Source organism: Macrobrachium nipponense, chromosome 6 (assembly GCF_015104395.2).
Source record: "Macrobrachium nipponense isolate FS-2020 chromosome 6, ASM1510439v2, whole genome shotgun sequence".
Lineage (NCBI taxonomy): Eukaryota > Metazoa > Arthropoda > Malacostraca > Decapoda > Palaemonidae > Macrobrachium > Macrobrachium nipponense.
The window spans coordinates 80,983,454-80,999,156 of record NC_061108.1 but is presented as its reverse complement, the minus strand read 5'-3'; the positions used below and the strand labels follow the sequence as shown (position 1 = coordinate 80,999,156).

At 39.5% G+C, this 15,703-nt stretch overlaps 1 protein-coding gene across 4 annotated transcripts in view; it reads right to left on the bottom strand.

Moving 5' to 3' along the window:
* LOC135216276 (intermembrane lipid transfer protein VPS13D-like) overlaps nucleotides 1–15,703 on the bottom strand; it is a 999,641-nt gene that overhangs the window by 787,987 nt on the left and 195,951 nt on the right. For all 4 annotated transcript variants that reach the window (XM_064251439.1, XM_064251442.1, XM_064251440.1 and 1 more), the window contains exon 14: nucleotides 7,232–7,439. In XM_064251439.1, the coding sequence (XP_064107509.1) occupies nucleotides 7,232–7,439 (208 nt within the window). The remainder of the gene's footprint in view (nucleotides 1–7,231; nucleotides 7,440–15,703) is intronic.

Genomic DNA, 15,703 nt, shown 5'->3' with positions numbered 1-15,703 from the left:
AAAGATTGTAAAGCAAGGAATCTATCATCTGGCAACTCATACCTATATGAGGTGGAAGCTGGTCACTTACCAGGCAAAAAACCCTGTGTTGCACTTCTTTTTCCCAACCCAGGAAAATAGAGGGGTGGGTAGAGATGGGCAGTAAAAGTTAAGACTTCAGGTTTGTTAGCTATGAAATATACAAATTGATTCAAAATTTGTTATTTGTTCACATGTGGAAAACATCTTCGTTCTTAACAATAGTTGGAGGGAGGTACAAGTACCATAAACCAGCGGAGTTCAACCCACCTGACCAACCTTCCAAGAAGAACAAGTTCTAAAGAAGGGGGTCCAAGCCCTTGAGAGAACAGACAATCGGATATCTAAAAACGCAGCCACTTGGGTTGAAACACAATGAGATATGACCAGATTCATTGCATTCCAGAACATGAAGAAACCTTTGCCTGTTCAAGCAACAAGCAATGCAAGCCACAGGGGGTTTGTCACCACTCCTCACTCTCCTTGCTAGCAACAGGAGCAATTTTGCTACTGAATAGCAGATTTGTCTATTGTATATGACCACCATACTCACCTGTAACAGACTAATTCCAGCATATGATGTGTCTATTCTTCAACCAGCCCGTAGGAAGAAGAAAGGAAAAATGAGAAAGAGGCCAGCCAACTCACTCATTCTTTCTTCCACACAATCATCTTAGGTAAGATACAAACTGTCCCGCCAGGGGCACTGGGTGAGTTACACAACTTGTTGGGCAGCCACCACCAGACCCAAGGTATAAGTGTCCAAAAACTTGTGGGCAACATCCTTTAGGTAAAAGTAAGTGAATATTGATTGACCTAGCCAAGAACCAGCGCTCAAAATTCTATGAACAGACAAGTTTTCCTTAAATGCCAGAGAGGAACTTCTACCTTTGATGCCATGTGCTCTAGCCTGCACAGAACTAGTATGTGAGGAGTAAGCTTGTTTAATTCTCTCACGTAGCCAGAATGAAATGGTGTTCTAGGACACTGCCCTTCCGGATCAGCCTGTGCTAACAAAAAGTCTACGGCACCTAGGTCCTCTTTCACAGTGCTCTGATGGGGCAAAGAAAGAACTCTTGTGGATCATCATCCACAATATCATTCAGTGAGGGAATAGAAAACAAGGCAAATCTGTCATCAGGCACAAAGGAATTCTAGGTCTTAGCCACGAATTCCTGGACAAATTCGAAGGCCCCAGACCCCAAACCCCTGGTGTGTTTAACATCATAACTTGGGCCATGAAACTCCCCAATTCTTTTCCAAAAAGCCAAGGCCAACAGGATAACTATCTTTAGAGTCAGGTCCCTGTCTGATGATATATCGTATATATACAAATACACTAGCCTAGCCTACAGTATACTGTATACTACATATACGACATGCTTTAGTAATTTATTATAAGACAATTTTGGAGGTTCAGTGCATTCTGACTATATCAGTAAATAAAAAAAATAGCCACGAAATGGGAATCAGATTCGGACCAACATCGGCATACCTAGTTGAGCAATGTCAGGCTGCTGACGGCTACGTATATTTATGAAATACGAGTTTATTTTGCCCATTTAACTCAATTCGGAGCAAATTACCTTTCTTCTAGTTAGCGTAAAATATTTAGATACTTTACTTATATGAGGCAATGTAATTTGTCATTATACGACATGTTTTCAAGTTGAAATATGAATTTAATACGTTCTCGTGAACTAAAGTATTTTTTTCATTAACAGATTGTGTTGTGGGCATGCTTATTGTATAAAAATATTACGTGATTCCGTTCGCTATTTTCACTTCATTGTATTATGAACTTTACCGTTACGTTACTTACATTTTATCGACGTGAAAACAACAGTAAAATGTGTTCTTTCAAGACCTGAAGTTTTGATTTAAATTATTTTCTCTCAATTTTATCCACAGCTGTGTTTGATAGAATAAGTTTACTGAAGTTATATCCTTGTCGCCAATGCACGATAATATTCATTAGTAGCTTGAAAAGTGAGCTGCGTGTGTAGAGAGGCGGGTGCTGGGAAAAAGCTTTTGCACATTCATGTGGAAACCACTCTTTCTTGCTAATGTCACTTCCCAGTCGTTTTAGTTGTGGGTGGTCGTAAAGTCGATCAGTTGTACTTGAATATGTTGTAAGTCGACAACTAGCTGTACAGCTGGAAGCTTACACCTTTCTTCATTCTAAATGTCTGAAGGTGATCAGTGAGATGGATCATTCTCCGTCTATACTGCTGGGATGCCAATGACAGACAGTATAACATCTATGTTGCTGCCATAAAAACTAGACTTTCAACCCAATGCCAACGACTTGTTTGTTAACTTTGAGTTGACCATATGTACCACGATAACATCACCATCGTATACACGAGGCTAACTTGTTAAATGTTATTCAATTTCTCTTTGTACTGAATTATCATGAGCCAATGTGCATTGAACCTAGAGAATTAGCTGAAATTAACCCTTAAACGCCGAAGCGGTATTTTAAAAATCGTCTCCTGTATGACGGTGGCGTTCGCGAGTGAGCGCCGAAGCGGAAATTTTTTTTTTTTTTTTAATCACAGCATGCTTAGTTTTCATGATTAAGAGTTCATTTTTGGCTCCTTTTTTGTCATTGCCTGAAGTTTAGTATGCAACCATCATAAATAATAAAAATATCATTATTATATATAAATATTGGGATACATGACCGCGAAAAAAAAATTTCATATATAATTGTATACAAATCGCACTGTGAGCAAAACAGTTAAAGCTAACGAGGTAATTTTTTTCGTTGTATTTTACACTAAATTGCAATCATTTAGTTATATAACACATTGTAAAACGATCAAGGCAACACAGAAAATATTATCACAAAATGATGCATGAATTCGTAACGCGACGACATAAAAAAAAAGATATTTTCAAAAATTCACCATAAATCGAAATGTTGTGCTAGAGACTTCCCGTTTGTTGCAAAATGAAGGCATTTGATTGAATATTAATAGACTGTAAGTATTGTAGCATACAATTGCAGTTTTCGACCATTTCGGTCGAGTTAAAGTTGACCGAAGGACGAATGTTTTCTATTTATTGTTATTTATATGAAAATATTTCAAAACTGATAAAAGCTACAACCATGGATTGTTTTCCGTTGTATTCTAAATAAAATTGCGCACATTTTCATATATAAAACTTTATGTAACGGCTAATTTAAAATGGTGCAAACATTACGACAATCGGACAAAAAAATTTGATTTTTTTGGAAGAGTTACTGTGCGGACGTAAGGAAAAAGTTTATTTCATAAATTCATCATAAATCAAAATATTGTGTTAAGAGACCTCCAATTTGTTGCAAAATAAAGGTATATATTTGAATATTACTAGAATGTAATAGTTTTAGCTTACAATTGCGTTTTTTTACCATTCCGGTCGAGTCAAAGTTGACCGAAGGTTGAAATTTTGCCACATCGTTATTTATATGAAAATATTTCAAAACTGATAAAAGCTACAACCATGGGTTGTTTATGGTTGTATTCTACATGAAACTGCGCACATTTTCATATATAAAACTTTATGTAACGGCTAATTTAAAATGGTGCAAACATTACGACAATCGGACGAAAAAATTTCTGATTTTTTTCGGAGGAGTTACCCTGTGGACGTAAGGAAAATTTTTTTTTTTCATAAATTCACTATAAATCGAAACATTATGCTAGAGACTTCCAATTTGTTGCAAAATAAAGGTAAATGATTGAATATTACTAGAATGTAAGAGTTTTTTTACCATTTTGGTCGAGTCAAAGTTGACCGAAGGTTGAAATTTTGGCACTTATTGTTATTCATATGAAAATATTTCAAAACTGATAAAAGTTACAAGCATGAGTTGTTTTTTGTTATATTCTACATGAAATTGCACATATTTTCATATATAATACTCCATGTAATGGCTAATATAAAATGGTGCAAAAATTATGTCAAAGTGACGAAATAATTTCTGAGATGTGTCGCTGATGCTTTTTAGTGCGAGGAGAAAGAAATTTGCGCTTGCGCGCCTGGGTAATGATTGTAAACAAAACAACGCCTTGATCCGTGAGCTCCCAGCATCCCCCAAGGCACATGATTCAAAAGTTTTCGCCTAGTAGGCCTATAACTATTTTTCCGCGAATTTAAAAAAAAAAAAAAAATTTATATCGACGTATATATGTCCAATCGGCACCCAATAGACAATTTATATCGACGTTTAATATGTCCAATCGGCATTAAAGGGTTAATAATTACTATGCCATATGTGTATAAAGTATGCTGTGTAGTGTAGGCTAGGCTACCCTACATGTAAAGATGTACTAATTACCCGAGTGTAGGCTAGGCTAGTATAATATTCTTACGGTAAATTAACATGTACCGACTTATGTCCAAATCAATTTACAACCGGTTGGTCGTAACCAATTGTGGTCGTAAGTTGACAACTACCTGTAAGTAGATAACATAGGTGTCTTACTTATTCAAAGATGTGAGTAGGAAGATTAGATCAGAACAGCGCCAGCTTTAGGAAGTTGAGAAAAGAAGGACTATGATTGAGTTTCTTCAGAGGTTGAACAAATTTCCAGACGTCAAGTACCAAGATCAATAATCCCTATCGACTGACTTCAGCAAAACAAATTTTTGTAATTGCATCCATCTGGCTTGGGATGTCTGGTTGGCTAGTGTACTGAATATGCTTCTGTCTGCTTCTGTACTTGAACTGCCATAGAGTACATGAAAGGACACTAGGACCTTCTGGTGACCATGGCACTACTGTAATGTTGTTGCTATCACACTAAAGAGTGCCCATCTTGGATACTGAGACTCTTGAAAGTCTAACAAGAACTGTGTTTAAGTTCCAAGAAAGAAAGTGTAGAAGTTTGTCACCTTGGTCAACGTTCTGATGCATGAAAAATCTCTGGAGGATAGTGTAGCCATGGCACTACTTGGTATCATTGCTATCAAAGGAGTGCCTATCCAGATACTGAGGCTCCTGATACTGTCTTAAAGGACCAAACACAATATTCTCTCCTTGGGTTGTGGATCAACTGGTAATTGCAGCAGCATCAGCTACTGCTTACATCTCCCACTCCTCACAGGAGTGTAACTACATCAAGTAAAAAGAAATGGAATTCCTAGACACCCCTTCTTGATTGAGTAATAACCAAGAACAAGTTGTCGGAACTTAGTTTGGAGGTGTTATTGATCTCCTGACAAATCTGGCAAAATGATGGGAAGTTGCAAGCCCAAGACTTGAATCAGGGATGTGGAAGATGTCTCCTACGTGCCAATAGCATCTAAAGTTTCTAGGCAATCACTTATCCAAGTACTGACATGTCCCAATGTTTCTGACCACGGATGCAACAGACGTCAACAGAATCCGGTGCTCCAGGGGGTCACCTATCCGAGTACTGACATGACCCAATCATTGCTAACTTTGCTGATCAGACAAGAAGCAACATTTTCAATGTGGTATGGACTATGGCTTTTATACCCAAGTTCTGCAGAGACAGAGCCAAATAGTAATATCTTCCACATGTTTAGATTAGATGAGTATTACAGGCAGTCCACAGCTATCAGCAGGGGTTCCATTCTGATGGCTTGATGATAGCAAAAATAGTTAATAATTGGATAATGGCAGCTCAGTTATGTATGTATCAACGCCAATAATAGAGTATTGGTGCCGATACATACCTAACAGTTTATTGGGGTTAAAATCCGGTTATCAGCACCGATAAGCCCCGAAAATCATGTATTTTCATAGATTTTTGGCACTAAACAAGCCCCATAAAACCGGATGGCTGATAACCGAGGCCACTGATAACTGAGTACTGGCCATAATTGAGTGTCTTCCTAGATCAAACAATTCTTCAAAATATCAAGGTGTCAAGACCAATTGTCTCTAACACTGACCCTAGTTGGCGGAGGGGGACGACCCCTAGTGACCAAACTTGTCTGTCATACATCCATCATCCCGGAATGTGTCTGGTTGACCGCTGTGCTGAGTGTGCTACTGCAAACCAGTGCACCTGCACCGTCAATGTAAAATGCACAGGCAATAGAGGAGATGATACATTTCTTTTCTGTAGAGGAGATGATACATTTCTTTTCTCTTTTCTGTAGAGGAGATGATATATTTCTTTTCCGTTACACTACATCAGACATATTTCTGTTACAATAAAAGTAAAAGGTATGGGGTTACAAATCCATGTCCCCACAAATCTGGTGAATTTTACATACTAAAGTGTTCATATTTTTCTTTCTGACCTCCAACAGGAGTTAAAGCATGGTTACCAATGAAGAGGCCCTGCCATTTATGGAACATTTCCCTCCATCAAGGGATCCACAACCTTCCACTAACCAGTCCAGAGTCCACTATGTTTATGTGCATTATACTTGTATCTCAAACTAATGCACAGTTATCTGGCTTACTACCTACTTACTTGTGGTCCTTGATAATCAGAAAGAATTAATGTATGGAGGTGTCACTGGCCTCAAGACACAGAGGCTTATCTGCAATTTATTGGATATTTCCTCCCTCAAGGGATTCACAGCTGTCCACTAAACATTCCTTTACCCTGGGGTGTTGATTACAATCTCTTATACCTATGTTTAACACCAGCTGGTTGAATGTAATACTGGTAACCTTGTTCAGTCTTCATTCCACTTATAGCTAATAACTTTGTTTGTGCAAATTTTTCTCTTTAAGAATTTTTAGAGTTTTTAAGAAAATGATAAAGATGCAATCTGTAATACTTAAACTTCTTACATGCATTCACTCTGGGCTTTATTAGTTCACTATTGGATTTATGGAGGCTCCAGCAATACATCTCAGAATCACTTGGGTTAAATTTATTCCTTCAAGTCTTTTTGCAGTACCTGGTCAGTCAAACTTTAAGAACAAAATTTACTAGCTTTTTGTAGAGCTGTTGTAGATGGTGTTTTTACAAGCTATACTAGCCATCATTCCATAGTGGCACCTACCCACTTTTTCAAAGTTGCTGTTTATGGCACTTTTAATTAATCAAGGCTTACCATGATACAATTTCCACAGTGCTGATTCATCCTTTCCTAGGGACAAAACTTTTGGTCTCTGAACCAAACATTGCACAAAAACAGTTTAACTTTCAGATTCAAGGGGCTAAAACTGTTCTTCACAATGAAAAATCCATTATAATAATAGATTCACATAAAAATAACTTCTATCACTTACGTGTAGGGCTTTGGAGGAGGTTCCCTGTAAAACTGTGACCACATTGTGCGCAGAGCCTGAATCTTTTGTTCGTTGACATGGACGACTAACTTTGGCAAAGTTCCGGCAATTGTGGCACTTGGCCACTGTTGTTGAGCATCAGGCATCATAAATACACGGCGTTCTAACTGTAAATTGATGCTAAATCTATCCAAAACATGCAGATGACCTGTAAATCAAATTATTATATAGTATCTAACATAGTAAATAACATCAAATTAGTCAATAACTATTAACACAAATTTTTTATGCTATATCTATCTAAAACATGCATATTACCTGTAAAATCAAATGATTATAAAGTATCAAACATGGTAAATAAGATCAAATTAGTCAATTATTACAAAAACTTTTTACCCAGCAACATATGAAAACCAAACTACAAAATTTGGTAAAAGTAGAAGACAAAAGTGAATATTTATAATAATTATTTTAAAACCAGCTTAGAAGTGTAAGGCAGAAATGGAAGGAGTATGCTTAAAATCTATTCAACCTTAAATGTAGTCTTGTTAATTCAGCTGTTTTGCCATAAACTCATTAATTTACAGTATGTATACCAGACTGCTTCAAGTCAGTTACTCCTAGACACTCCAGAAAAAAAAGGTGGCAGAGGTTTTCACCTGGTCAAGTAAGTACATCCAGGCTTCAAAGCTCCTTTAAATGATCACTTCCTCAGAAAGGAGGTCATAAGGAAAATATTCTTTCCTGGCTTCTACAGCCAGCTGTTTGTGATCCACAAGGCCTTGGGAGGTTAGCGATATAGCACTGACTTACACCCTTCTTCACGGATACAGTCACTTTAAACATTCTTTGCAGAACAAATTTTAGCATTTACAGACCTGAAAGACGCCTATTTTCAGGTTCTATTATACAGATCTTCCACGTTATTCCTTCAGTTTTCATAGCATGGCAGGTCTTAGCAATTCAAGGTACTTTGCTTTGGGCAAACCACAGTCCCATAAATATTTGTGAGTACTTCACCAGGTGGTAAATTCAATTTACAGGAGAGGGATCACACTCTTAAGAAACCTGAACAACTGACTGATAATGGTGACTAGTAACATCAGCAGCAGAACTCTTCCTATACCTAAGCTAACTCATCAGCCCATACCAGTACCTAAACTTTACCATTGTCTGGAATAGGTAAGAGGTACTCCTAGTGAGACAAATGACTTATCAAGCAACAAAATTGGATACAGTCAGCCACTGCTTGTCCAAGATCAAGATTAGCAGACTTCAGGCACTGCTTAGATTTTATCCAAAAACCAATAAACCAATAGTCATCATTGAAACTGTGCAGAAGCTGCTAGGTCACTTATACCATTGGATAAGTTAGTCCAATGCAATCAATTGAAGTTGAGGTTCTTAAGCATGATGGCAACATCAGCAAAATTTAATCATTGGAGTACAGCACCTTTCACATTTAGAGCTAAGGCCAACATTTTTGGCACTTCAGGCATTCGAATTTCAGGTTCCAAATAGAGCTTCCAACCTAAATCTGACACTTCCACCACAGCAATCTACTTAAAACACAATTCAATAGGAAGTTCCAAGTCTACTGTTCTAATCTCCAAGACTAGGTAATCTTAATGGTCACCTAGGAAATCGGGAGGTCTACCCCTTTCTAGTTTTTTTTAATAAGGCTTGTACTAGAAGAGCTAAGACTGTCCAGCAACCTGCAGATGACTTTAACCCTTAAACGCCGAAGAGGTAAATAAAAAATTGTCTCCCGTGTGCCGGAGGTGTTTCGGAGTGAGCGTGGAAGCGGAAAAAATATTTTTTTCAAAAAATCACAGCGCGCTTAGTTTTCAAGATTAAGAGTTCATTTTTGGATCCTTTTTCTGTCATTGGCTGAAATTTAGTATGCAACCATCAGAAATAATGCGATATATGATAGCGCAAAAACAAAATTTCATATATAATTGTATTCAAATCGCGCTGTGCGCAAAACGGTTAAAGGTAACATGTTACTTTTTTTTCGTTGTAATGTACACTAAATTGCGATCATTTTGGTATATAACACATTGTAAAACAATAAAAGCAACACAGAGAAAATATTATCACAAAATAATGCATGAATTCGTAACGCACGGACGTAACGAAATATTTTTTTCAAAAATTCACCATAAATCTAAATATTGTCCTAGAGACTTCCAATTTCTTTCAAAATTAAGATAAATGATTGAATATTACTATAATGTAAGAGTATTAGCTTACAATTGCAGTTTTCGACCATATCTGACGAGTTAAAGTTGACCGAATGTCGAATTTTTTTATATATATTTTACTTATATGCAATTATTTCGGAAATTAGAAAAACTACAACCTTCAAATATTTTTTGTTTTATTCTACATGAAATTGCGCACATTTCCATATATAAAACTCTATGAAATGCCTAATATGAAACAGAGCAAATATTCCGAGAATGGGACGTACGCATTTCGGAGATTTGTGGCGGAGAATCCGCGCACGGAAGGAAGGAAAGTTTTTTTTTTTAAATTCACCATAAATCTAAATATTGTGCTAGAGACTTCGAATTTGTTCCAAGATTAAGATAAATGACTGAATATTACTAGACTGTAAGAGTTTTAGCTTACAATTCCGTTTTTCGACCATTTCGGTAGAGTCAAAGTTGACTGAACGTGGTTTTTTTTCTATTTATTGTGATTTATATGCAAATATTTCAAAAATAAGAAAAGCTACAACATTCAATTATTTTTAGTTGTATTGTACATAAAATTGCGCACATTTTCATATATAAAACTTTATGTAACGGCTAATTTAAAATGGTGCAAACATAACCACAATCGCACATATGATTTTTTCAGAAGAGTTACCGCGCGGATGTAAAGAAAATGTTATTTTTTTCATAAATTCACCATAAATCGAAATATTGTGCTACAGACTTCCAATTTGTTGAAAAATGAAGGTAAATTATTGAATATTACTAGAATATAAGCGTTTTAGCTTACAATTGCATTTTTCGACCATTTCGGTAGAGTCAAAGTTGACCAAAGGTTGAAAATTTGTCACTTTTCATTTTTTATATGAAAATATTTCAAAATTGATAAAAGCTACAACCATGGGTTGTTTTTAAATGTATTGTGCATGAAATTGCACACATTTCCATATATAAAACTTTATGAAACGGCTAATTTTAAAATGGTGCAAACAAGGGATTTTGACGTAGGAAAAATCTATTTCTGGGTGATTGGCTCGTGTCGCCCTATGAAATATCCTTAAGATCATTATTTCTAGGTAAAATTAATCTAAAATTACCAGAGAAAAATAAAATTAAGAAAATGTCAGTAAAACTGACTCGCTCACTCTATAAAAGAAGTGTCGGTATGGGAATATAGGCGAGTGGGATCACAACCACGAGTCATTCACCATTTAGACCTTCCAACATAAAATCCCCACCAGAGAGAGCTGATACTAAAGGGTGATGCGGCCGCTACTACTACTACTACCGACGCCACGGACAGCAGCGCCCCTAGCGGTCATCCTTTATCTATGAACATCTTGTCCTGTAGGGTGGGTAAAAAAAAACAGGGTGGGTTTCATAGGGCGACACGAGCCAATCACCCAGAAATAGATTTTTCCTACGTCAAAATCCCTTTTCTGGGCTCAGCTCGTGTCGGCCTATGAAATAGTACCAGAGAAACAGACAAGATGGGAATAAGGACAAATGAAACCCAATAGTAAAAAAGAGTTATATAATATAAGTGAATCAGGGACATTACAGTATACAAACAAAAGTACTTAAAGCTAACTTATCCTAAACAATGGCATGGTAAAGAAAGCAATCAATATAAAGTACTTAAAATTAACTTATATTAGACATGGTAATACATAATAGTGTAATGGCAAAAACAATATAGAATGATTCACTTAATTAAGATATTTACAAAATATACAAACTCATTGTGTTCTACCCTAGCATAAAAATAAGGGTAGAAACACTGAAGTACATTATATGTACATAACGTGGATGTCCCTAGCAAAAAAATAAGGGACAATCCACCAATATGATTCTAGCGGCTAAGGCTAGAGTATCCCGAGTAGCATGGCAATAGGGTGAGGCATGTTGAACGAGGTAGGTAGAAAGGAGACCTGGATCTATACTACAACTACTGTGCAGTATCAGGAGAAACAATGTTTCCCCCTGCTACTGCAGAAAATTTTAAAGATTCCAAGGACTTCAGGTAATGACGTTTAAAGACTGTCGGTGATTTCCATCCAGTATACTTTTTAAGATCCTCAAAGTTCATATGTTGGAAGTAATTGAGGTGGCTACTCCTCTCATGTCATGTGCTTTTGGAAATGAATCAGGGTTGGCTTGTTTAATGAAGTAAAGGATCTGTTGTCTGATTCCTTTCACTGATAAAGTGCCACCTTTTTCTCTCATAAAGAGAGAACCTGAGGATCTAGAGGATGTACGAGATAGAAAGGCTCTTAAAGTTGATTCTGGGCAGAGAGAAGGATCTTGCAGAAGTGGGATGACTTTCCAAGGAGCCCACCTTGCAAGAGGATCCTCATTTTTAGCTAAAAAGCTACGATCCGGGGAAAGTAGAACTTCTCCTGAGGGGAGAAATTCCACATGACCCGCATCTCTGGATAGAGCCGACAGTTCTGAAATTCTGGCTCCTGAAGCCAGGCTTAACAAAAATAACGTCTTTCTAAGGAGCATCATGAATGTGCAAGACGAGTTGTCAGTATCTGAGGCTAGTTTGAGGACATCATTTAAGAACCATGAAACTGCAGTAGGCCTTTGAGAAGGTCTAAGTCTAGCACAGGCTTTGGGAATAGACGTAAAGTAAGATTCTGTTAGGTCTATTTGGAAACCCAACTGAAAGATTTTCTTCAAAGCCGATTTATTAGTAGTAATAGTGCTAGCTGCTAAGCCTTTTTCAAACAAGGATCTGAAAAAGGATATAGCTAAGTTAACTGTCATGGTTGTAGTGTTTGATTCTTTCAGGAAGGATGCTAATTTTTTAACAGCTGAGTCATATTGTCTAATAGTTGACTCTCTTTTGTCTGATTCTAGAAAGAGGATGTTTTGTGGATCAATGTTAGCATCTTTTTTAGCCGCAAACTTCATGAAGTCCATAAAGTTAGGGTCTGGAGAATTCCTGAGGAAGCGAACACAGTCCTCATTTGTACTGATTGCGACAGCTTGGGATTGGGAATCCGTTGAGGTCGGAGACCCAATTCCAGAAGCAGAGGATACCAGTTGCTTTTTGGCCAGTCTGGAGCAATCAGAGCTACCAGTCCCTTGAAAGTCCTCAGCTTGCTCAGAACTTTCAAAAGAAGATTCACTGGAGGAAATACGTAGATTTTCTTCCATTGATTCCAGTCCAACGACAGGGCGTCCGTGGCATAGGCCAGAGGGTCCAGGTTGGGGGCCACATAGCAAGGGAGCTTGTGGTTCGCTTGTGAGGCGAAGAGATCTACTTGGAGACCTGGGACTCTCTGGCATATCCACTGGAATGACCTGTCGTCTAGGGACCATTCTGACTCCAGAGGGACTGACCGGGACAGTGCGTCCGCTATCACATTTCTTACCCCTGCCAAGTGGGTGGCAGATAGATGCCATCTGTGCTTGTCTGCTAGAGCAAAGATGGCTATCATGACACGATTCACGTGTTTGGATTTGGACCCTCCTCTGTTGATGCAATGTACTACCACTGCACTGTCCAAAACTAGTCTTAGATGAGACTTCTTCGGGGGAAAGAGTCTCTTCAGGGTAAGACATACTGCCATTGCTTCCAGAACGTTTATGTGGAGCTGGCGGAATTGAACGGACCAAGTCCCCTGAACTTGCTTGAATTGAGAATATCCCCCCCAACCGGACAGGGAGGCATCCGTGTGAATGGTTAACACCGGAAGGGGATATTGAAGGGGTACCAATTTGGTAAGATTCTTCACTTTTGTCCATGGACGGAACTGATTGCGAAGGATCTGTGGAATTACTGACAACTTGTCCCGAGATTTGACGTTTGCTCTTGATCGCCAAACTCGATTTATATCTTTCAGTCTTGCTTTCAGGAGGATGTCTGTCACTGAGGCAAACTGAAGAGAACCTAGGATTCTTTCCTGGTTTCTCCTTGACGTTTGTTTGCTTTTGAGAAATTGCCTCACAGACTTGGCTATTTCTTTCCTTTTGACCACTGGAATTGACAGATTGTGGGAGGATAAATCCCATTGGATTCCTAGCCACTGAAAACGAGACTCCGGAGTGAGTCTGGATTTCGTTTTGTTTATCTGGAACCCCAGATGTTCCAGAAATTGTACTACCTTCTTCGTGGCTTTGAGGCATTCCTCGACCGTTGGTGCCCAGATCAACCAATCGTCGAGGTACGCTGCTACCATTATCCCTTGTGTTCTCAACTGTTGAACTACCACATCTGCTATTTTCGTGAATACCCTGGGGGCTACATTCAGACCGAAGGGCATCACTTTGAATGAGAACTTCTGATTTCCTAGTTTGAAGCCTAGGAATGGACGGAAGTGTCTGGCTATAGGGATATGATAGTATGCGTCTGTAAGATCGATGGAGGTTGTGACGGCCCCACGGGGAAGTAAGGTCCGTACCTGCGAGATGGTGAGCATTTTGAACTTGTCGCAACGAATGAAAGAGTTTAGCTTTGACAAGTCTAAGATTACCCTTCTTTTTGTTGAGCCTTTCTTTGGCACGCTGAACAAGCGACCTTGAAATTTTAGATGCTTGACTCTCGCAATAGCTCCTTTCTGAAGGAGTTCCGCCGCATAATCTGTCAACTCCTTTGATGGTATTTGATAGAATGATTTGTTTGGAGGAGGATCTTTGATCCAACTCCAACCCAATCCTTTGGACACGATGCTCTGTGCCCATTTGCTGAACCCCCCACCTGTGACAGAAGAGGAATAGCCTCCCTCCTACCTGGGGAGCCTCACTGTTGTTGAGCGGGTTGACCTCCGCGCCCTCCTCTGAAGTGCTTGCCTCTTGCAGCTCTTCCTGTGCCACGTTGGCGAAAGTGACCTCTCGCTCTGCTCCCCCTAGAAAACCTGTTGAAGGTTGGGTAGGCCTGGCTTTCATACATCGAATTGAAGGCTGGCGAGACGGTGTATGAGGTCGAAGGTTGGTTTTGAGGAGACAACAGGAGAATGGGCTGTGTCTGCTTTGAGGTTGACGGCTGTCCCTGTTGTGTAACTGGGACGGCCTGGACGAAATGTTGTTGCTGCTGTTTTTGATAAGGTTGGAATCTCCTACCCGTTTTCTTTAACTTCTTACCAGCAGCAGGGGCGCTCTCTTGCTTCCTCTTGGAAGAGATGCCCCATCTGGCTCTAAGGCTCTGGTTAAGCCTAGCAGCCTCGTGATGCACCTCATTCACAGAGGCTTCTGGGAAGAGGTCCGCACCCCACATGCTGGAAGCTAGGAGTCTATTAGGCTCATGCCTAATAGTTGCCTCCTGCAAGACATGCTTTCGGCAGTTCCTTCTGGCAAAGAAGAAGTCAAAGGCATCGGCTTGAACCGTCTGGAGCTGGGATTTAGCCAGTATTTTAAACCGCGGTTCCGTAGCATAGGACAGGGCAGCCATCTCCGTAATGATAAGGGAGTTAAGAGACCTCCCAAATCTTGTGCGGGCATCGAATTCTGCCTGAATAAGGCTATCAGGCAGTCTCGGGAGCTTCTCGCCAAACTGATCCATCGCACAGTCTGGCTTCAGCTTACCTACTGAGAAAGTGGCAGGTAGGTTCTCCCACAATTCTCCGAAGGACGGAAAGAGCGGAGATGTTGATTCCGCCTCTCTCAACTGTGGCATGGGCTCGTCTTTCAGGACTGCTTGTAGAGTCGCTTCTACTACCTTAGTAGCGAATGGAAGAGAAGCCTCCTCCTCCGTAGCGAAGATAGTGAAGGGGCTCTTGAATGCCTGGAGTTTGGTATTGGTACAATCCCAATCCTCCAGGCAGTGAACCCATTCCCTCTGTGCATGATCCCTACTATATAGCACAGTCTCTCTAGAGATCTTATCCTCTCTATTGAGAGCAGTTACCGTCAGCCTAGCATACCCTATGAAAGGCTGAGTCAGTCAGGGAGGATAGAACTCGAAGTCCTCAATCCTTCTTGTTCCACACTCCGGGATCGAAATCATGCCATCCTTGAAGGGGGCATAAGCTGCCACTCTCCAGGGGTTATCCATAGAGAAGGCTGGTAGGGATTCATAAGGAGGTAGCTGTAGGAGACCAGTACCTGCTACAGGGGAGCTTGTCTGAGGGGCCTGATTGAGGCCAGCAAAGCGGTCGTCATGCTCTCTAACTCGGTTAGAGGTCTTGTATGGACTGACCAGATTGGTTGATCGTACTGGACAGTTGGGCAAACATTTGCTCAAACTTAGTACCAAGAGAGCCAACCATCTCTCCCACTTGTTGCATCACTACCGCTGAGAAAG